At 44.0% G+C, this 22,387-nt stretch overlaps 1 protein-coding gene across 2 annotated transcripts; it reads right to left on the reverse strand.

Annotated features, from left to right (window-relative positions):
* Window positions 1-463: 463 nt before the first annotated feature.
* TOX4 (TOX high mobility group box family member 4) lies at window positions 464-22,384 on the reverse strand. 2 transcript variants are annotated; one of them, XM_062205471.1, is made up of 9 exons: window positions 22,147-22,384; window positions 21,805-21,873; window positions 8,973-9,215; window positions 7,630-7,890; window positions 7,045-7,275; window positions 5,671-5,751; window positions 3,939-4,682; window positions 1,973-2,136; window positions 464-900 (listed from the first exon to the last, which is right to left on the reverse strand). In XM_062205471.1, exons 1-9 carry the CDS (start codon window positions 22,282-22,284, stop codon window positions 840-842), a joined length of 1,992 nt encoding a protein of 663 aa, XP_062061455.1. In that variant the 5' UTR covers window positions 22,285-22,384; the 3' UTR covers window positions 464-839. The 2 variants fall into 2 exon arrangements, with proteins under 2 accessions (XP_062061455.1, XP_062061456.1); XM_062205472.1 differs by having other exon boundaries at window positions 22,080-22,169.
* Between the last annotated feature and the right edge of the window lie 3 nt (window positions 22,385-22,387).

Here is a 22,387-nt window from a genome sequence, read left to right on the forward strand (position 1 = left end):
ATTCTGTTATGTTTCTGCTAGTAAATTATGCTTTAGCTCATTTCCAAGAAAAGTCAAATAAGCACGTCTTGCTTGGGTTAAATAAGTGCCTAGGTATGCAATTGGCGTATAACACCTCTGGCCTCTTAAAATATATTTCATCAACATAAGTGAATACAATTTATTTAGACTTTGGTGAACCTTGTATTAATTTTAGAATATAGAGTTCTGCCTCTGACACTCAAACTGTAATAACAACTCACGTAGGGAAGGATACTGACTACAGAAATAATATTTTAATGAGAAATACATAAAAGACTCCTGGATGATGTCATTATCCCTACAATCCAGTGTGCCTACTTGTGGAAAACCTTGGTTCTCAAGGCATGTATTGAGGTGATGGTAGCAGTTGTTCCCTGTTTTAAAAGGGAATGTTTAAATGTTTAATGCAATCTCATCCTTTAAAAATATGTACACATGGTGCTATTTTCTTCTAGCTGAGTACTCTCATTTTAATAACATATCTTAGGCAAGTCCTATGACAATTAGACAAAATTTCCTCAAACAACCCCACTACCACCCATACCACCCTTGATTTGCTTGTCTATACTCCTCCACCCTTTGCTCTGCTATTAACATCACTGGTTTTTCTGCTTGTAGTTCAAAGTAAAAAGCAATTCCAGATTACAGTAAACTCAACGACCCTGCTCCACAGTTTGGCCTCTGCTGAAGGGAAAAAAAGAGGGGGAAAGCATGAAGAGCCATCATGAGTTGAGATCAGGCACTAACAGAAGCTCAGCTTGTGTTTCAAACACAGTTCCCAGCAGGTAAATCTTCACTGGCTTCGAGAAGAGGAAGGTCTATTTCACAAACACAACTGTATTTGCATTTCTAGAGGCTACCCAGGCCAAGAATACATCCCTAAGAGAGAAAAAAGAGACACACAAACTTAGAATTACATTTTTAATATATTCTTTTAAACTCAAATAGATTCCCAGATAACTTCTTGCAACTCAAGGGAAGATAGGACTGTAAGAACAATGGACCTAAAAATCAGAAGTCAAGGCACGGGGCTGGCACTGTGACACAGGTACATCTTCTGCCTGTAGTGCCGGCATCCCATATGGGTGCTGGTTCTAGTCCCTGTGTTCCTCTTCTGAGCTAGCTCTCTTCTATGGCCTGGGAAAGCAGTGGAGGATGGTCCAAGTGCTTGGGTCCCTGCACCCACATGGGAGACCTGGAGGAGGCTCCAGGCTCCTGGCTTTGGATTGGCCCAGCTCCGGCCATTGCAGCCACTTGGGGAGTGAACTGGAGGATGGAATTTTCTCTCCCTCTCACCGTCTAACTCTACCTCTCAAATAATTAATAAATTAATTTTAATAAAGTCAAGGCATTGCTAATCTGTGAGGATTTGAGATAGGAAATGCAAATGCCTTACTTAATGGATGTAAGTAATTCTCAGGAAAATTTGGGAAGAAGTGCAAAATCTTCACAACTTCTTCCCTCCCCTCCTCCAGAACATCTTATTGTGCTACTTTCCACTTAACCCATTCCTCCTCACATTCTGATCCCTTAAGTAGTCTGATTGTACTACAGATTGAAAAGCTAATATTCAGGCATTAGCAGCTTAATGTATCATCTATTTATAAACAGCATACATAGAGGTATGTGGTAATTGAAAAGGATGAGCTTCTAAGTAGGTCCTTTTTAGCTGTGTGGCAAATGTAAGCTTGTTTTAAAGACAGCAGCTTTTCTAGTAGCCTTTCTAATATGAGAGTATTTCAGAAACTACATGGAGAAAGGAATTAGAAGTTTATTTTGGTGCAAAAATTTTGAAATCCATGTAGTTATATATATATTACCCATGAAGTTTCTGAAGACCCTGCATATACATGTACAACATACTCTAGCTAACATGAAGTAACACTGGTTACATGTTTTCCAACACAATTTAGCACAACCAGAATTACAAGAAGGGGAATTGTAGGCTTACCTGCAATGCTTCACCACACACTCATTGCTGCAGTACTCGTTATCCCAGTCCTTACTCACAACGGGAGGATTCTCACAACCAGACCTCACACATCGAGGCTGGGGTGAGAGTGTCACAGGAGACCCACTCACCAATTCAACATCCATCTGAGTAGGAGACTCCACCTATGAAAGGAAGAGAGCACCTGGGATGGATCAGACTGCCACCTACCAGCAAGCTAATCCAGTCATCCCCGGGAACCAGTGAAGGGCTGAGTTTTTGGTCTCCCCCTCTATAGTCCTAGTTTAGAGCTTTACCAAGCAGATGGACAAGAGTCTTCCTATCTGAAAGACTAACTAGTACTCTTATATTTTAACCTAACCCATCACTATTTCACACTTGAATTATATTCCTCTTAATAGTATCAAAGGTTTCTGTGAAGAGAGGCTGAGTTACTTCAACAAAGCTCAATGGGGAGGGTCAAAAGACAAAATGCAATACGTTAGGAAAAGTGAAAGAATTTGGAGATTCATAAAGTTCGCTGATGGTAGGGTGTTATTTTCTTTTAAACGATTGCATCAGGTTGAGCTTTTGGCACAGCAGTTAAGAAAGCCACTTATGTCCACATTCCCAAAAAGAGTGCCTGATTCAAGTCGTGGCTCCTGTTTCCAATCCAGTTTCCTACTAACATGCACGCTGGGAGGCAGCAGGTGGTGGCTCAAGTGCTTAGGTCTCTGCCACCTACATGGGAGATCTGGATTGAGTTCTGGGTTCCTGGCTTTGCCGGCCCCAGTTCTGGCTGTTGTGGGCATTTGGGGATGGAACTGGCAGATGGAAAATCTCTCTATATATGCCTTTCAAAATAAAAACAAAGTACATTTTTAAAAATTTAAAAAATTGTAGAACTAGAGTCTCAAACCAGACTCATGTTTTCATGATTACTGTCATGTACAAGTTAAAGAAAACCAGGGTAACTGGCATCTCTCTAATGTCTCTTAAAAGGCAATGATAGAGATGGCGCAGTGGTGCACTAGGTTAATCCTCCGCCTGGGGCGCCGGAATCCCCTGTGGGCACCGGTTCTAGTCCCAGTCGCTCCTCTCCCAGTCCAGCTCTCTGTTATGGCCTGGGAAGGCAGTAGAAGGTGGCCCAAGTGCCACATGGGAGACCCAGAAGAAGCACCTGGCTCCTGGCTTCTGATCAGCACAGCTCCAGCCGTTGTGGTCAATTAGGGAGTGAATCAGCGCATGGAAGACCTCTCTCTCTCTGCGCCTCTGCTCTCTCTGTGTAACTCCGACTTTCAAATAAATAAAATCTTAAAAAAAGACAGTGCTAGAAACTGATGGAATTTTTCTGGCTGTAGCCCCTCTCCACATTTAAAACATTCAGCGAAGCAGTGGAGACTTAGGAGGAAAGGATTTGTATTTCTGAAGTTTAAAGTCTTAATCCTGGGAGGTACAAATAACACTACGTTCAGGCTCTATTCTTTCTAACTCAACTACATTCTTGTAGATGGGCAGGCCTCATACAGTGGTTAAGCTACTGCTCGGGAAGCCTGTGTCCCCTATCAGAGTGCTGGTTTGTGTCCTGGCTATTCTGCTTCTGATCCAGCTTCCTGCTGATGTGCCTGGGAAGGTAGCAGATGATTTCACAAGTGTTTGTGTCTCTGCTACACATGTGGAAAACCCAGATTGAGTTCTGGGCTCCTGGCCTAGGTCTGACTGTTGCAGGCATTTGGGGAGTGAAACAGCAGATGGAAGGTCTGTCACTCTGGCTTTCAAAAACCCAGTGGCCTGGGAAAAGAGGTATTCTTAAATGTTATTTTACCAAAACCACTGGCATCTTGCAGGGAACGGCCATCTACAGGATGATATGTACTGTTGGTTATCAGGCATTAAATGCTGCTGGCAATCCCTTCATTTACTGGGTTGACCAAAGATGTATACATTTCCACTGGCCTGCAGGAAAGACTTAAAAACAGAGGCTCACCTCAGGAACAACATCTGTGATCATTTCACATATTGTCTCTGGCGAGGTTGCCTCCACCGTGTGGGCCTCAGGGCTGCTGTTCATAGGCCGCTCAGGGCTAGTTTCCACGGCTACTGGGACTAAGGTAGTCTGCATTTTCAGAGTGGGCGGAGGCACATTCTTGATCTGCAGAGGAGGTGGCTGTTGCTGTAAATTGATTCGAACTTTCTGAGGTGGTGGCTGTTGCATGGCCTGAAGTGGAGGCGGCTGCTGAAGTATGGTAACTTGCTGCTGCGTCGGGGGCTGAGGCATCTGTTGTAATGGAGGCGGCTGTAGTCGGGGTGGAGGCAGCTGCATTGAAGCAGCAGCTGCTGCTGCTGCCTGTAATACTGACCGAGTGACAATCTGGGCTTGTTGACTGGGCTGGATAGTAGCTGTGCTGGTTTGGCCTAGTTGGAGCCCCCGGGAGGTCACCACTGTGGCTGGGATAACTGTAACCATCCCTCCTTGAGACATCGTAATAGAAGAGGGCAACATCTGTTTAGTAATAATCAATTTGGTGATATTGGGCTGGCCCCCAGCCCCAGAAGATGCCTGGTTTGCCACATAGGATGAAAGAGTGGAGTTAACAACAATGGAAGGGGAAAGGGCAGGGGGCTCTGTTGGAGCTGGTGCTGGAGATGCTGGGTCAATAGTAGCCATAGGAGGTGGAGAAGGAGTCTGTGATGGTGGTGCTGGATCCAATTCCACTGTTTCCACAGTGGCCTAAAAGAGCAGAAAAAATGTCACTGGGAAATTATTCTCTACCATAGGATATATCAATATAATTACCTTCCAAGAAAAGATACAGATCTTTGGGGCTGGTATTGAGGCATTGTGGGTAAAGCTGCTGCCTGTGACAATCACATCCCATATGAGCCCCAGTTTGTGTCCAGGCTGCTCCATTTTCAATCCAGCTCTCTGCTATGGCCTGGGAAAAGCAGCAGAGTATGGCCCAAGTCCTTGGGCCCCTGCACCCACATAGGAGGCCTGGAAGAAACTCCAGGCTCCTGGCTTTGGTGTAGCCCAGCCCCAACCATTGAGGCCATTTAGGCAATGAACCAGCAGATGGAAAACACCTCTCTCTCTTTCCGTTTCAAATAAATAAATCTTAAAAAAATATATAGGGGCTGGTGCTGTGGCACAGCGGGTTAAAGTCCCAGCCTGTAGTGCCGGCATCCCATATGGGCACTGGCTCAAGTCCAGGCTGCTCCACTTCCAATCCAGCTCCCTGCTAATGTGCTGGGAAGGCAGCAGCAGAAGGCTCAAGTACCTGGGCTCTTGCACCTACATGGGAGACCCAGAAGAAACTCCTGGTTCCTGGCTTCAGATCAGCTCAGCTCTGGCTGTTGCAGCCATTTGGGGACTGAACCGGTGGATGGAAAACCTCTCTTTCTCTAGCTCTCTCTGTAACTTTGTCTTTCAAATAAATAAAATAAATATTAAAAACTATATATATAGATTTTTTAAAAAGGAGCAGCTGTGTAGGTACTAGCTTGGTGCAGGTAAACACTAGAAATAATGAATAAGCTCAGAAAGTAAAACTTTTAATCAAGGGCTATGTGAGAAAAGTAAGCTGTTAGGTATTTTTTAAAGCTTTTAATATTATTAATAGGCTCCACAGGTATTTGATGATATTTTGTTCCTACAACAGCTAAAAAATCGTTAAGAAAAACTTACTGGTTTAAATATCTTTCTATCCTAACCGTCTTACCTGGCATTCTTGGTTGTCTTTATAAGCAGCTAGAGCCTTCAGATACTCTTTCTTGGCAGCTTCAGTTTTCCTCTTATACACCTACAAGAAAGACATTCTGATTAAAAAGACTCCATATGCCTATAAACAACTGGCAATTCTATATTACTCATCAATGAATGACATTCTTCTCCGTCTAATTAGACACTGACAACTCCTTTGGAAAATATACTTCTGAAAGCTTTCAAGACAGGCTTCACAGCCAACTCAGTCTACAAAGCATGTCTCTAACAAGCAAGCCAATCATGGTGCAGCACGTTATGCAGCTACTTGGCAATGTTCACATCCTGGATCTGTCTCTCCCTCTCTGTTCTGTAACTCTGCCTTTCAAATAAATAAATCTTAAAAACAGCAAAAATAAGAAAAACCCTGACACCAAAACTGTAAGATCTATCATCTGCTTAGCCTGGGACTGTGCCTACCTAGCATACTCCTTTAGGAATGTGGCAAACTGCAAAGGTGGCCACAAGAATTCCTCCCATCCTGCATAACTGCTTTTCCATCAAGAGCTGAAGCCTATTTCCCCTTCCTTGAAAGTGGGCTAATTCTGTGAGTTTTTGATCATTAGAGTGGGGCAAATATTGTGGCACCGGGGGTTCATCTGCTGCTCAGGATACCTGAATTCCATATCAGAGTGCTGGTTTTGCACCCTGGTTCCTTTGCTTCTTGTCCAGTTTTCAGTGCCTGGGAAGGCTGCAGATGATGGCCCAAGTCCTTCAGTACCTGCCACTCATGTGGGAGACCCAAATGGAGTTCTTGGCTCCTGGCTTTTGTCTGGCCCAGCCCTGGCTGTTTTGCAGGCATTTGAGGAGTGATGGAGTGGGCTCTCTGTGTCACTCTGCCTTTCAAATAAATAAATCTTTAGGCAGCCATGCTATTCAGTCATCATTGGTGATTATAGCCACAGAAATGAACCCAAGCAAGAACAGCAGAAAATCAACCTAATCAATTCAGAATAAGTAAAAATAAACTGCTGTTGTGTTAAGCCATTAAATTTGTGGTGGTTTGTTGAATAACAGATAACTGATACATCTATAATAAATATAGCTGTTTCAATTAAAAATCGAAATGGGGACTTACCTTGACAGACCACAGTCTAGGGTAATGACAGTCATCTTCAATACAATTGCATATTTATATAGTAAAATTTTTACTTACCTTTTAAAATTCATGTTAAATATAGGTAAATTAGTTTTCAAGCTGACAACAGGCCAATAAAAGTGCTAATTTGAAACTTTTAGAGTTAGCCATAGCATGCACCTAATCAAGAAATAGCCCAATTTTAGTTAACTTCTGGGACATTAACTGTACACTGGTTACTCATTATCTGTATACCTGTTTTTGCTCCTCTCCAAGACTGTCCCACATGGATGCTACAATTTTGGAAACCTCTCCAAAGGTAGCATTGGGATTCTGTCCCTTGATGGCAGCCTGTGTATCACGAAAAAATAAAGCATACGCTGAAACTGGTTTCTGAGGTTCATTAGGATCTTTTTTTTTCTTCTTCTTTGGAGCCTTCTGTTTTTTCCCTGCTTCTACAACCACTGTCTTCTGGCTGGGGAGTTGCTGTAGGGGAGAAAAGAGAGAGTTACAAGCTGGAATAGAGAAGTATTTTATTTGGGGAACTGGAAGAAAATATCTTTTAAATGGGGGAAGAAATGAACTACATGTGTACAGTTTTCAGAAATGCTAAAAATAGAGACAATAGTTTAAAAGACATTAGTAACATGTGATGACCAGTAAGAATGGGGTTTGGGAAGAGTATTATTATAAACCAGAGATTGAAATACGGGATCCCATACACAGAAGAGAGCAGAAAGATGGAAGGGCAGGCGTAAAGAACACTGATTAGGCTCCATAAGCCAAGGATTTTATCCTAGACTATCACAGCACAACTGATTTTGGTAAAAAATGCCTCACCCTCCGGAAGTCCTCTACACCATCCTCATGAAGTGAACCAGTAGGTGAAGGGGTGGTTGAAAGACGATCCTCAGGTGACTGGGCAGGGGGCAGGATGGTGCCACCCCCTAAACTCAAACCAAGTTGAGAACTCAGTTCTGACTGATCAATGGTGGTCAACTGGCTATGCCCCATCAAGCCAGATGTCATGTCTGTCATTGGTACATCAATTGTAACAGGTGGGTTGGCGCTATACTGAGTTCCTATAGAATGGTCCAAGTCCTGAGAGGAAGCAGAAGGACTAATTAAACATCAAATACAAAAAAGCACCTCTCCCCCCACCCCCCAAATCAGGACAACAACGTATGTTATAAATCCCCTTCATACTCAAGATTGTACCATCATTTAAACTCTACTAAACATCAAATAATTTGTCTACATAGAAAGCAAGCATTTCTTTTATAAATCTAATTTTATTACTGATTTAAGCTTTAAAAAAGAACTGAAACTGAATGAGAACATAATTTTCTTTTACTCATTCCTTAAAATTTTTTCCTTTCATTTTCAATTGTTAAATAAAATGCATACGTATTAATTGTGTACATGTATTAAGAAATATGTGTATGTTATGAATAAATTGAGCTTACTATCAAAAAAAAAAAAAAAAAAGCAAGCATTTCTAAAACTACAGAAGGTAGTAAATTCAGTTCTTTGCACCCAAAGGCCTATTCTGAAATAAATAAAAATAATCAGAGAAGTTTTAATTTTGGATAAATTAACTTAGCAGATAACTTACTCAGTAACCTATAGGTAGTAAACACAGAATAAAGAAAAACTTCCTATCAGTATTCAACTATCTTCCCAAAATAAAAGCTTTTTAAGTTGCAGTACAAATGCAATTAGAGAAAGGCAGGTCACATGTTAGTAGTTTGGAATCAAATATACAAATGGACTACTGATGAGATGTGTTGGGAGAGCAGCACACTGCATTAGAATGCACACTAACACACAAGACTACATTTGGTTCAGATTGCTTTTGAGTAAATCCCTCAATGGGCCAGCTATTACACTCACATTTGAATCCTACGATGTGAAGGCCATAAAAAAAAATTACAACAAATCATTTTCATTTCAGGGTTAACATGGGACATTTTACAATTTTAAAGTTTTTTTTTTTCCCAAGTAAAATTGACTCAGATGGTAAATCTCATTATTCAGGTGAAATTAAATCTGCTGGTAAGCCTATAGCTTCAAGAATAAAGCAAGGTAATATCCAAGTATAGCAAGGGATAGAAAGTAACTTTTTCTCCCCTAACACTATGCCCATGAGCTTGGGTGAGCTTGATAAATGTCTTGCCCCTTACCATGGTCAAGCCCCCACTCAGGAGCCCCCCGCCCTGCTCCATCAAGCCATGGGTCATGCCCACAGGCATATCCAATGTCTGGACCCCATACTGGGCCGAAAAACTGCCATCCTGTGAGGAGGAAGGGTCTGCCAGGTCATCAAAGTGGCCAACCACATCAGAGACAGCCAGTGAAGGATCAGAATCCAAGGAGATAGGCGGGATTTCAAATTCCTCATCACCCAAGCTTGGTGTATGGAATGTCTGTAGGGGAAAAAAATGGAAGAATTAGTGGGAAGAGAAAGATGCATATTCCTAAGTGAAGAAGACTGGAGATTTTCAGCGTACCTCTTTTCAGCTTGAGATCCTATCTTTTGTTATTGATTTCTTATGACTTACTTAATTTCACAAATAAATCTTCTTACTTATACCCTTGGTCATAATGTCACATATAAGGCTACTAACATCAACCACAAGTTTCATTTCTTTCATCTCCTTTCAACTTTTACCATCTTGTCTGTCTTAATCTTACACCTGTTGTTCTAATGAGTAATTCCCTCAAACCATTAGTAAGGGCGCAGCTTTATAACCTATTTAGCTATGATGCTTGAACTATCTCTAAAGACTCAGTAACAGCAGCTACTTCACAATTATTGCTCCTGCACGATTAGACCACAGAAACTCACTGCGAACCAGCCAATAATACTTTGTAGTTTTAGGTTCCTCTGAAGCAGATCCCAAAAGGTACTGTCATGGGAACTTTATCTCCCTCTAAAATACGTGCACTTCAACTTTCTTACCTCTTCACTTTGGAAATTACAATGTTAACAAGTAAGATTCCTATTTAGCCAAGATAAGGATACCAAGATACAGTTAATATAGGAGAAAAACCTTGCTATGCCCAGAAGACAAAGCTTCTCTAACAGTTCCAAAACATAGTCCTTCCTAGTCTTGCTCTGACCAAGCCTTGCTGTAAAAGAGGAAGAGAAAGCTGATTAAAGCCTAATCCTTTTCTCTGAGTCCAACTACACCAATAATACATTCTTTTTATTCTGAATGAGGACACCATCCACAGAGCTAACAGACTGTGTCTGATGCAAATAAGATAAAACTAAAATGGAAGCATCTGTAGCAACAGAGCGTTGTAACACCAAAGAGACTTTGGTATCTAGTTTTAAGTCCTAATTCTGTCACTTAACAATATGACTACTTAAAAGTAAGGGAGGGAAGGAGGGAGAGAGGGAGAGAGGTGGGGGGGGGGGTGGGGAGAGGGAGATTGATTGTCCATCTACTGGTTCACTTTCCAAATGCCCACAAAAGCTAGGACTGGGCAAGGCTGAGCCCAGGACCTCATTTGAGTCTCCCACACAAGTGGCCCAAGCGCTTGTGCTAATACCTACTGCCTCCCAGATACATGAACAGGAAGTAGAGTAACTGGGACTCCAATATGGAATGCAGGCATCGCGAGCAGTGGCTTAATGTACCGTACCACAATGCCGCCTCAACTATATGACCTGACAGGTTTTTCTTGTATATATAATGAGGATTATAGTCAATCTGCTCATATGGTTATCAAGATGATAATGAGATTTAGTGCACAAAAGCTTATTAAGTTGCCTGATACATCTAGCTTCTTAAAAATAATTACTGATGGGGCCAGTACCGTGGCACAGTAGGTTAATCCTCTGCTTGTGGTGCCGGCATCCCATACGGATGCCAGTTCTAATCCTGGCTGCTCCACTTCCAATCCAGCTCTCTGCTAGGGCCTGGGAAAGCAGTGGAGGATGGCCCAAGTGCTTGAGCCCCTGCACCCGCATGGGAGACCTGGAAGAGTCACCTAGCTCCTAGCTTTGGATCAGCGCAGCTCTGGCCGTTGCAGCCATTTGCGGAGTGAACCAGTGATGGAAGATCTTTCTCTTGGTCTCTCCCTCTCACTTTCTGTAACTGCCTCTCAAATAAATAAATAAAATCTTTTAAAAATTTACTGATCATTGTTTTTAAAGATGCTATTAATTTCCTGACTATTAGTAATATGTCACCATCCCAACCAAACATCACAGAAACTGGAATTTTAGAAACTTTCAATTCTATCAACCCAACACACAAAATAGTAAATACCAACTGAGATAAAATTTTGTGTTATATTCAGTTTTTCATGGGTAAACAATTCTTTAGAGTGTTCCTGAAGGCTCCTCTAGATACACAAAGATCTCATCACCATTTTAAAAATAAAAATATCTATAGAAGGAATATTTACAGCTAGTAGAAACTAGAGAGAAAAAAGTATGCCTCTGAAATACTCAATCTTTTAATTACATTGGAAGAGAGAGAAAGTTTCCTGGAAAACAAAAAGGCAAGTATACGGGGTTCACTTCTACACTTTTCTCCTAACGTTATGCACCGTATGTTAAAAATTTCATTTGGTATATGAGTAGCACACAGAACATGGTTATTAACAGAAACACCTAAAAATTTCAACAAGAACTGAGCTTTTCTTGGTATACAACTCATATTTTTGTTATTGTATGGAAAATTATGATTCTTTCTGAAATGCTTACATGAGCATTTTTCAGAAAGAGGGTATGAAGATTTTTACCAAATTCACAAGGAAAAAAGTTACAAGGAAACTGGATCAAGAAAAACATTAAATGTATTAAATTAACAATTATATAATAGTTTTACATTTTAAGATACAGATTGTTTTTGGCAAAGCAAAAGGTGTCTATCCTTTTCTGATTATCACACCAAAACAGCAACTCTGCCAAGAAAAAAAAATGATAGGGGCTGGAACTGTGGCACAGTGAGTTAACACCATGGCCTGAGCGCCAGCAGCCCATACGGGCGCCGGTTCAAGACTCGGCTGCTCCACTTCAAATCTAGGTCTCTGCTATGGCCTGGGAAAGCAGTAGAAGATGGCCCAAGTCTTTGGGCCCCTGCATTCGCGTGGGAGACCTGGAGGAAGCTCCTGGCTTCAGATTGGCGCAGCTCCAGCCGCTGTGGCCAACTGGAGAGTGAACCAGTGAATGGAAGACCTCTCTCTCTCTCTTTCTCTCTCTCTCTCTCTGCCTCTCCTCTCTCTGTATAACTCTTTCAAATAGATAGATAAATCTTAAAAAAAAAAAAAAAGATTGATACTAGTTTTTAATGAGAACTGAAAAGTAAATAAAATTCACATCCAAAACTAGTGATTAGTGTCCAAGTGGCCATCCCTCATAAACCATCTGGAACATTATCATAGCCTACTCTAAAAAATAAGACATGGAGAGATCCCATTGTTTCAGATCTATAAGGCATTCTTTCTGAGTCATCCATCGGGATGTGGAAACAAATTTGTTATTCAGTATCTGATTTTCATGATGGTTATGTTGGTTTTATTTTCTTCCTTTAACATATGCAAGTTAACTGTAGTTATCAAGAATACAGAAGGGTGGGGGTTGTGCACTGTGGCAAAGTGAGTTAAGCTGCACCCCATTTCTGAGTGCTAGTTTGAGTCCTAGCTTCTCTACTTCATGATCCAACTTCCTGCTAAGGAATTTGAGAAGGCAGCAGATAATGGCTTAGTTACTCAGGGCCCTGCTACTCATGTGGGAGCCAAGGATGGAGTTTCCCCTCTCCTGGCTTTGGCCTGGCCCAGCCCTGGCTCTTGTGGGCATTTGGGGAGTAAATAAGCAGACAGAGAACTCTGTTTCTCCCCCTTTCACTGTGACCTTTGAATAAATAAATCAACAAACCACAAAAGGGTAAACCACATACTACAGTAGAGATTCTCTAAAATCTCATTTTACTACAACTGATCTGTAAAATTATGAGTAAAATCCAATAATTAATATCTAAAGTTATTTTATTCTAGTGAATCTCATGTTACCAAATTGTACTCTACAATGTTAAACATAAGCAAAACTAATACTGTAGTAAATATTAAAGTAAAAATAAGTTCTAAAAAGAACAAGAACATGATACAGTTACCTTTATCCTCAGCTTTCCTTTCCTTCTGTATTAAATTCTTGGACTTTTTTGGGGGAAGAGATAGTTCCAGATTTACAGTTAAAAGCAAAGATGCTTACAGGTTAAGAGAATTAAGAAAAAATATTGGCCGGCGCCATGGCTTAACAGGCTAATCCTCCGCCTTGCAGCACGGGCACACCAGGTTCTAGTCCAGGTTGGGGCGCCAGATTCTATCCCGGTTGCCCCTCTTCCAGGCCAGCTCTCTGCTATGGCCCGGGAAGGCAGTGGAGGATGGCCCAAGTCCTTGGGCCCTGCACCTGCATGGGAGACCAGGAGAAGCACCTGGCTCCTGGCTTCGGATCAGCGAGATGCACCGGCCTCAGCGGCCATTGGAGGGTGAACCAACAGCAAAAAGGAAGACCCTTCTCTCTCTCTCTCTCACTATCCACTCTGCCTGTCAAAAAGAAAAAAAAATTATTTCCCTCTATTTTTACTTGAAAGACAGAGTAACAGAGAGAGACAGAGGTTTTCTATCATCTGGTTCACTCCTCATATGTCTTTAACATCCAAAGGGTTGGACCAGGCTCAAGCCGGGAGCCAGGAACTCCATCCAGTTTCCTCATGCGGGTGTCAAGGACTCAAGTATTTGAGTGACTTTCTTGCTGCCTCCCAGGGAGTGGACTGGAAGCAAGATGGAACTCAATCCCAGATACTCTCATATGGCATGTGGCTTAACCTGCTGCATCACAATACCTGTCCCATTTCCCTCTTCTCTCAGTCCCCATAGAGAACACAAAAACCATTATTTTTTTTTTTAATTATTTTTTTTTTGACAGGCAGAGTGGACAGTGAGAGAGAGAGACAGAGAGAAAGGTCTTCCTTTTTGCCGTTGGTTCACCCTCCAATGGCCGCCGTGGCCGGCACACCGCGCTGATCCGATGGCAGGAGCCAGGTGCTTCTCCTGGTCTCCCATGCGGGTGCAGGGCCCAAGGACTTGGGCCATCCTCCACTGCACTCCCTGGCCACAGCAGAGAGCTGGCCTGGAAGAGGGGCGCAACCGGGACTAGAACCCGGTGTGCCAGCGCCGCAAGGCGGAGGATTAGCCTAGTCAGCCGCGGTGCAGGCCAAAAACCATTATTTTTTTAAAGTTTCTTATGAATTCATTTTAGAGAAATTTACTTTAGTTCAACACCTATTCAACAGTATATAGGTACTATGAATCATTAAAATAGTTTTTTTTTTTTTTTTTGACAGGCAGAGTGGATAGTGAGAGAGAGAGAGAGACAGAGAGAAAGGTCTTTCTTCCTTTTTGCCGTTGGTTCACCCTCCAATGGCCGCTGCGGCCGGCGCATCTCGCTGATCCGAAGCCAGGAGCCAGGTGCTTCTCCTGGTCTCCCATGCAGGTGCAGGGCCCAAGGACCTGGGCCATCCTCCACTGCCTTCCCGGGCCATAGCAGAGAGCTGGCCTGGAAGAGGGGCAACCGGGAGAGAATCCGGCGCCCCAACCGGGACTAGAACCCGGTGTGCAGGTGCCACAAGGCGGAGAATTAGCCTGTTAAGCCACGGCGCCGGCCTAGTTGTTCTTTTTTTTTTTTTTAAAAGATTATTTATTTGAGAAGTGGAGCTACAGAGAGTGAGAGGGAGAGACAGAGAGAGAGGTCTTCCGACCACTGGTTCACTCCCCAAATGGCTGCAACGGCCGGAGTGCGCCGATCCGAAGCCAGGAGCCAGGAGCTTCCTCCAGGTCTCCCACGTGGGAGCAGGGGCCCAAGGACTTCGGCCATATTCTACTGCTTTCCCAGGCCTTAGCAGAGAGCTGGATGGGAAGAGGAACAGCTGGGACTAGAATCGGTGCCCAGATGGTATGCTAGTACTTCAGGCCAGGGCTTTAACCCGCTGTGCCACTGCGCCGGCCCCAAAATAGTTGTTATTAAAAACTGGCATATGGCTGGCGCCGGGGCTCACTAGGCTAATCCTCCGCCTTGCGGCGCCGGCACACCAGGTTCTAGTTCCGGTCGGGGTGCCGGATTCTGTCCCGGTTGCTTCTCTTCCAGGCCAGCTCTCTGCTGTGGCCCAGGAGTGCAGTGGAGGATGGCCCAGGTCCTTGGGCCCTGCACACACATGGAGACCAGGAGAAACACCTGGCTCCTGGCTTTGGATCAGCGTGGTGCGCCGGCTGCAGCACACCGGCCGCGGTGGCCACTGGAGGGTGAACCAACGGCAAAAGAAGACCTTTCTCTCTTTCTCTCACTGTCCACTCTGCCTGTAAAAAAAAAAACAAAAAACAAAAAACTGGCATAGTGGGCCAGTGCTGTGGCATAGTGGGTAAAGATGGTGCCTGTGGTTCCAGCATCCCGTATAAGTGCTGGTTTGAGTCCCGGCTGCTCCACTTCTGATCCAGCTCTCTGCTATGGCCTGGGAAAGCAACAGAAGATGGCCCTATTCCTTTGGCGTCTGCACCCTCGTGGGAGCCCCAGAAGAAGCTCCTTGCTCCTGGCTTCAGATCGGCCCAGCTCCGTCTACAGTCACTTGGGGAGTGAACTAGGGGGTGGAAAACTTCTCTCTGCCTCTGCCTGTCACTCTGCCTTTCAAATAAATAAATAAGTCTTAAAAAACAAAACAAAACAAAACTGGTATGAGGGTGGGCATTTGGCTCAGCAGTTAAGATGCCCACATACCATATCAGATTACTTTTGTTTGATTCCGTGCTTAGCCCCTGCAGACTGCACAAGGCAGTGATGATGGTTCAAATAGCTGGGTTCCTGCCACCCATGTGGGAAATTTAGATTGAACTCCCAGAGTCCAGCTTTGGTGCCCTCCTGGGCCTGTTGCAAGCATTTGGGGAAGTGAACAAGCAGATGGGAATTTTCTCTCACTCTCAAATGAGTAACTTGAAATAAAACTGATATAGAATGAAAATTTTACCTATACAAATCATATACTGGTTCTAACATGAGTACTTTTCATAATTAAGAAGTTATCTTTATGATTTATTTCCCCAAAGTGCTCAAAGCACAATATCACTATATAAAAGCCAACCTGAGGCCGGCGCCGCGGCTCACTAGGCTAATCCTCCGCCTTGCGGCGCCAGCACACTGGGTTCTAGTCCCGGTCAGGGCACCGATCCTGTCCCGGTTGCCCTTCTTCCAGGCCAGCTCTCTGCTGTGGCCAGGGAGTGCAGTGGAAGATGGCCCAAGTGCTTGGGCCCTGCACCCCATGGGAGACCAGAGAAGCACCTGGCTCCTGCCATCGGATCAGCGCGGTGCGCCGACCGCAGCGCGCCAACCGTGGCGGCCATTGGAGGGTGAACCAACGGCAAAAAGGAAGACCTTTCTCTCTCTCTCTCAATGTCCACTCTCCTGTCAAAAATAAAAAAAATTAAAAAAAAAAATCATATCTAATCTATGACTGGCATATTTTAATATATTTTCTACATAATCCAAGATGCATTTATCATTTTTATTGCAGTGTAGTATTCCATTAAAAATGTATCATTTATTCCGCTGAAATACACTGGGTTGTTTCCAACATTCAGAATAAAGCTGCTGTGAAATACATGTTTTTGGTGAACATACACAATCATTTCTATTGTGTAGATATCAAGAAGTGGAATTACCAGGTCACACATTAAGTATACTGGTAGATACTGCTAGTTTTTCAAAGTAGTTGAATCAATTTACATTGCTACAATCAGTGAGTGACAGTTCTCCACATCCTGCCAACTCTTGAAAATGTCACTTTTTAAAAATTATAAACAAATACCATATGTTCTCCTGGATCTGTGGTAATTAATATAGCACCTAAGAGGTAATCTATAGAAGTGAAATTGACAACTAGAGATGCATTGACTGAACAGCCCTTGTCTCAACTGCTGAGGAAGTTTTCTTTTTTCATACTATTTGTTGAACTCTTTACTTAGCACAGCATTAATCATATGTATATAAAGTTAATTGAAAATAGATCTTAGTAAAAAAAATAAGAATGGGGATAGGAGGAGAAGAAGGGTGGGGCTGGATGAATGAATGTGTTCCTAAATTTGTATTTACAAAATGTATGAAGTTTGCATACCTTAAAAAATTTAAAAAAGGAAAAGCTAAAAAAAAAAAAAAAAAAAAAACCTAAGACTCCTGGCATTACACTATAAAATATATTTTTAAATTAATTTATTTGAAAGGTAGAGTTACAGAGATGCAGAGTTAGAGAACCATGTGCTGGTTCACTCCCCAAATGGCTGTAATGGCTGGAGCTGGGCCAATCTGAAGTCAGGAGCCAGAAGCTTCTTCTGGATCTCCCACGAGGTTGCAGAGGCCCAAGGAATTGGGCCATCTTTCACTGCTTTCTCAGGCCATATCAGAAAGCTAGATTGGAGTGCCAGCCCCTAACAGAAAAATAAATTGTGGGCCTGGCGCTGTGGCTAGCAGGTACAGCTGCTATCTGAAGCGCCGGCATTGCATATGGGCGCTGGTTCAAGTCCTGGCTGCTGCTCTTCTAATCTAGCTCTCTGCTATAGCTCCTGGCTTCGGATCAGTGCAGCTCTGGTGGTTATGGACATTTGGGGAGTGAGCCAGCGCATGGAAGTCTCTCTCTCTAACTCTGCCTTTCAAATAAATAAATAAATCTTTAAAAAAAAAAAAATTCTAACTGGTGGATGTGCAATGGTATCTTGTGATGATTTTCATTGGCATTTATTTCCCTAATGAGTGTTGACATTTTCTCATATGCCTGATGGCAAGGATTTCTTCTTTTGTGAAGGGACTGTTCAAATCTTTTACCCATTTTAGAAAGGGACTACTTGTTTTACTCTGCATTTCACAGCTGTGGAAACTGTGACATACCAAGGTGAAATAATCTGTACAAAGTCTGAGTCACTGGCAAAGAGACATGCATGTTCTATTCAACTTCTTTCATGTTCTCTGGCAGCTATTTCCTTTCATCTTGTCATTAGCAAAATAAGCTGACACTATGTTTGTGAAAGTAACTACTATTTATCAGAGTATAAAATTTAAATTAAAAAAGCCACCCATCAACATATTTCAATGTAGTTGATAGATTCTGAATTATATGTACTATTAATATCTTCTCCCTATGGTTAGAGTACCTATATAATTTGTTAATGATGTCTTTTGAAGAGAAATTCCTAATTTCCTTTTTTTTTTTTTTTTTGACAAGCAGAGTTAGACAGTGAGAGAGACATAGAAAAAGGTCTTCCTCTCGTTGGTTCACCCCTCAAATGGCCACTGCGGCTGGCGCGCTGCACCAATCCAAAGCCAGGAGCCAGGTGCTTCTTCCTGGTCTCCCATGCAGGTGCAGGGGCCCAAGCACCTGGGCCATCCTCCACTGCCTTCCCAGGCCACATCAAAGAGCTGGACTGGAAGAGGAGCAACCAGGACAGCAATGGTGCCCCAACCGGGACTAGAACCCCGAGTGCTGGCGCCACAGGCGGAGGATTAGCCTAGTGAACCATGGCACCAGCCGAGAAATTCCTAATTTCAATGAAGTCCAATTTTCCAATTTATTTTATACAGTTAGTATTTTTTGTGAACAATTTTTTTAAAAGAGTTATTTGAAAGGTAGAATTACAGAGAGAGGGAGAGACCGAGAGATCTTTGATCTGCTGGTTCATTCTGCTGTGGCAGGGGTTGGGCCAAGTAGAAGCCAGGAGCCTGTAACTCCATTGAGGTCTCCCACCTGAATGACAGGGACTCAAGCACTTGGTCATCTTCTGTTGCATTCCAAGGTGCATTAGCAGGGAACTGGATTGGAAACAGAGCATCTGGGACTCCAACCAGCCCTCATAGGTGATTCTGGCATCACAGGTGGTGCCTTAACCTGCTGTGCCACAATGCTGCCTCCCCCACTTTTTTTCCCCAAGAAAACTCTAAAACAACCACTCTTCTTCTAAGATAACTTTAAAAATTATTTGTGTATTTGAGAAGGCTCACAATAAGACCGGTGTTATAGTGTAGTGGGTTAAACTACTGCCCGCAGCTACTGCCGCATCCTACATGGGCACTAGTTTGAGTCCTGGCTGCTCTACTTCCAGTCCAGCTCCCTGTTTGTACCTAGGAAAGCTGCGGGAGCCCCTGCACCCACATGGGAAGCCCAGATGAAGGTTGTTGCTCCTGGCTTCAGTCTGGCCCAGCCCTGGCCACTGTGGCCATCTGGGGAGTGAACCAGTGGATAGAAGATCTCAATGTGTCTTTCTATCTCTCTCTCTGGAACTCTGCCTTGCAAATAAATAAATAAATCTTAAAAAAACAAAACAAAACAAAACAAAAAAAAAACCTGGGTACAACAAAAACCACACACTAATTAAAGGTTAAAAACCAAACAACACTGCCAAAGATGGGAAGGGAAGGTGTAAAGTTATAATGAGAAAAAGGAGAACTGTTAACAATGATAGAAAGCCTATGGTAAGTTAGCTAAATTGAGACTAAAACTTAGCAATAAACTTCTTAAGGAGAAAAAAAACACTTTATTTCTTTTTTTTTTAAAGACTTATTTATTTATTTGAAAGTCAGAGTTACACAGAGAGAGGAGAGGCAGAGAGAGAGAGAGAGAGAGAGAGAGAGAGAGAGAGAGAGAGGTCTTCCCCGATGGTTCACTCCCCAGATGGCCGCAACGGCTGGAGCTGCGCCGATCTGAAGCCAGGATCCAGGAGCTTCTTCCAGGTCTCCCACGTGGGTGCAGGGGCCCAAGGACTTGGGCCATCTACTGCTTTCCCAGGCCACAGCAGAGAGCTGGTTTGGAAGAGGAGCAGCCGAGGCTAGAACTGGCACCCATATGGGATGCCGGCGCTGCAGGCCAGGGTGTTAACCCGCTGCGCCAAAGTGCCGGCCCCAAAACACTTAATTTCTTAGGTCATAAACAAACATAAACAAAGGACATACTCCATCCTGTAAAAAGTTTCTTGATAGGGGCCAATGCTGTGGCGTAGCGGGTAAAGCTGCTGCCTGCAGTGCCAGCATCCCATATGGGTACCCAGTTTGAGTTCCAGCTGCTCTGCTTCCAATCCAGCTCCCTGCTGTTATGCCTAGGAAGGCAGTGGAAAATGGCCCAACTCCTTGGGCCCCTGCACCCACAAGGGAAACCTGGAAGAAGCTCTTGGCTCCTGGCTCTGACTTGGCCCAACCCTGGCCATTTGGGGAGTGAACCAGCAGATAGAAGACTTCTGTCTCTCCTTTTCTCTCTAACTCTGCATTTCAAATAAATAAATAAATCTTAAAAAAAAAAAAAAAAAAGTCATCTCTTAGGAAGTTACCTCCTGCTTGCTCAACTTCATAAAAGGATTAAAGGATAAAGCACAATCAGTACATTTAAAAACTACTTAACGCCCTGGCCTGAGGCGCAGGCATCCCATATAGGCACAGGTTCTAGTTCCAGCTGCTCCTCTTCCGATCCAGCTCACTGCTACAGCCTGGGGAAGCAGTAGAAAATGGCCCAAGTCTTTGAGCCCCTCCACCGTGTGGGAGACACAGAAGAAGCTCCTGGCTTCAGATCGGTGCAGCTTTGGCCATTGCAGCCATCTGGGGAATAAACCATTGGATGGAAGACCTGTCTCTCTCTGTGCCTCTCCTCTCTCTGTAACTCTGACTTTCAAATAAAGATAAATAAATCTTTAAAGAAGAAAAAACTATTTGTATTTAATTTTACCATTTGCTTTCTCATGAATGAAGCTAATGTGACATTTACAACAAATTTAAACTGTGGAGACCTGATTGAGAACACATTGGCAATAATACACTCATACAATTGAGGCTAATGTGAGATTTACAAGACTCTAAATAATGAAATTAAACCAAGGAGACCTCATTTATGGGAAACTTGTACCAAAACTTTAAAGCACCAGACAGTACTCTGTCATTCTTAAATCTATTGCACATTTGATTTACATGTCCCCCTGGCATAGTAAAAATAGTAACAAAGAAATTAAAGAGTCAGCAACGTCTCTGTCCAATCTAATTTTTATCCTTGAAAATATCAGGATTTATTATAGGATACAGTCATTTAACAACAACTGACAATTCTTAGTAGCAAACAAACAAACAAACAAAAAAAATACAGTCCACACCACTTTTGAAAAAAAAATTAAGAACTTCAAAAGACGGTAGAAGGTTTGCTTCACAGTTCCCCCTCAAAGTCTGGTAAGTTTTTTTTCGTTCTCACCCCCCACCCTTTTTTTTTTTTTTTTGGTCTGGCCTAAGCAACTGATACATATCTACAGTATGGCAATATTTCAACCCAAACTTTTTCACCAACCCTTTAGGACCTCACCAGAAACATTACTTTTACTTTACAGCATCATAAGAAACTATTATTACAGCGATGGGACAGCTGAGGAAACTGTGACATACCCAGGTGAAGTAATGTGCCCAGTGTCCTCACGGGCGCGCGCACGTATGTGTTCTCTAGCAAAGCAAGCTGATACCTTGTTGGTAAAAGTAACTAACTTCTTATCACAGTAGAAAAGTTAAATAACAAAAACACCACCCTACCCTTCAACACAGCTCATGAACACAGGCCCCTGGCTAAGTCCCTGCTAGGTGAACTTCTCCCCTCACCCGACTTCGTTAGCTGCTGAAAACCCTGCTCCCCATTGTGATCCCCCAGGATCGTCGGGGTTATTTCTCCCCAAGAAGAGGAGACAGCCCCCCTGTCTTCCCACCCGCACGCACCCTCCTCCTTAACCAGGTTCTCGCTTTCCAGCGCCCTGGTTTTCTGATGACAGCAGCTTCCCCAGGACTTCCCCGGGCAGTCCTGATAGGCTCTAGAAGCAGCTGCCACTTCCCCCCGAACACCAACCGCGCCCCCCGGGTCCCAGCCGGGGTCCCCCAGCGTCCGCGCGCCCCTCCCCACCGCCCCACCGCCGCAGGCCCACCCTCCCGCAGCGTCGGCGGCTCTGGCTCACCTCGGCGCCTGACAGGAAGGGGTGCGAGGGCCCTGTGATCGTCAGGTAATTGTCATTTCCTCCGGGAAACTGGAAACCAAAAGAAAGCCGCGGGGATAAGTTAGGGGGAGCACGGACTTCGCGTGCAGCCCCGGATTCCGATCCCGACATTCTGACAGCACTCCCCAAACCCGGCTGACTCTCCTCTCCCGACAGCCGCCTCTCCCTTCCCGCCTCTGCTGCAACCCGATCGGCGGCGCGCTCTCGCCAAGCCTTCTTAGTGCCCGGGGTCCTACCTCCATCTTCACACCACTTTTCTACCACCGTCTCAGACCCCTCATTGCTCCCACCGCCCCCACTGGCCTCGGAACTGCCGTCACTTCCGCAAGGAAGTGCGTCGCTCTCCGCTGACTGGAAGGAGCGTCGTGGGGCTGCGAGTCGGGCGCCGAGCGGATGGAAAAGGTAGACATCGCCCCCTGGAGCGTGGTGGGATAATGGCATGTAGAGGTGCTGGAGGCGTCCCTGGAGGCGGCGTTGACTGCACCGGTCCGGCTGCGGATTTCTGGGGAGAGCAGTAGAGACGTGATCTGGCTAGAGGGGCCGG

The sequence above is a fragment of the Lepus europaeus genome, chromosome 11 (assembly GCF_033115175.1).
Source record: "Lepus europaeus isolate LE1 chromosome 11, mLepTim1.pri, whole genome shotgun sequence".
Lineage (NCBI taxonomy): Eukaryota > Metazoa > Chordata > Mammalia > Lagomorpha > Leporidae > Lepus > Lepus europaeus.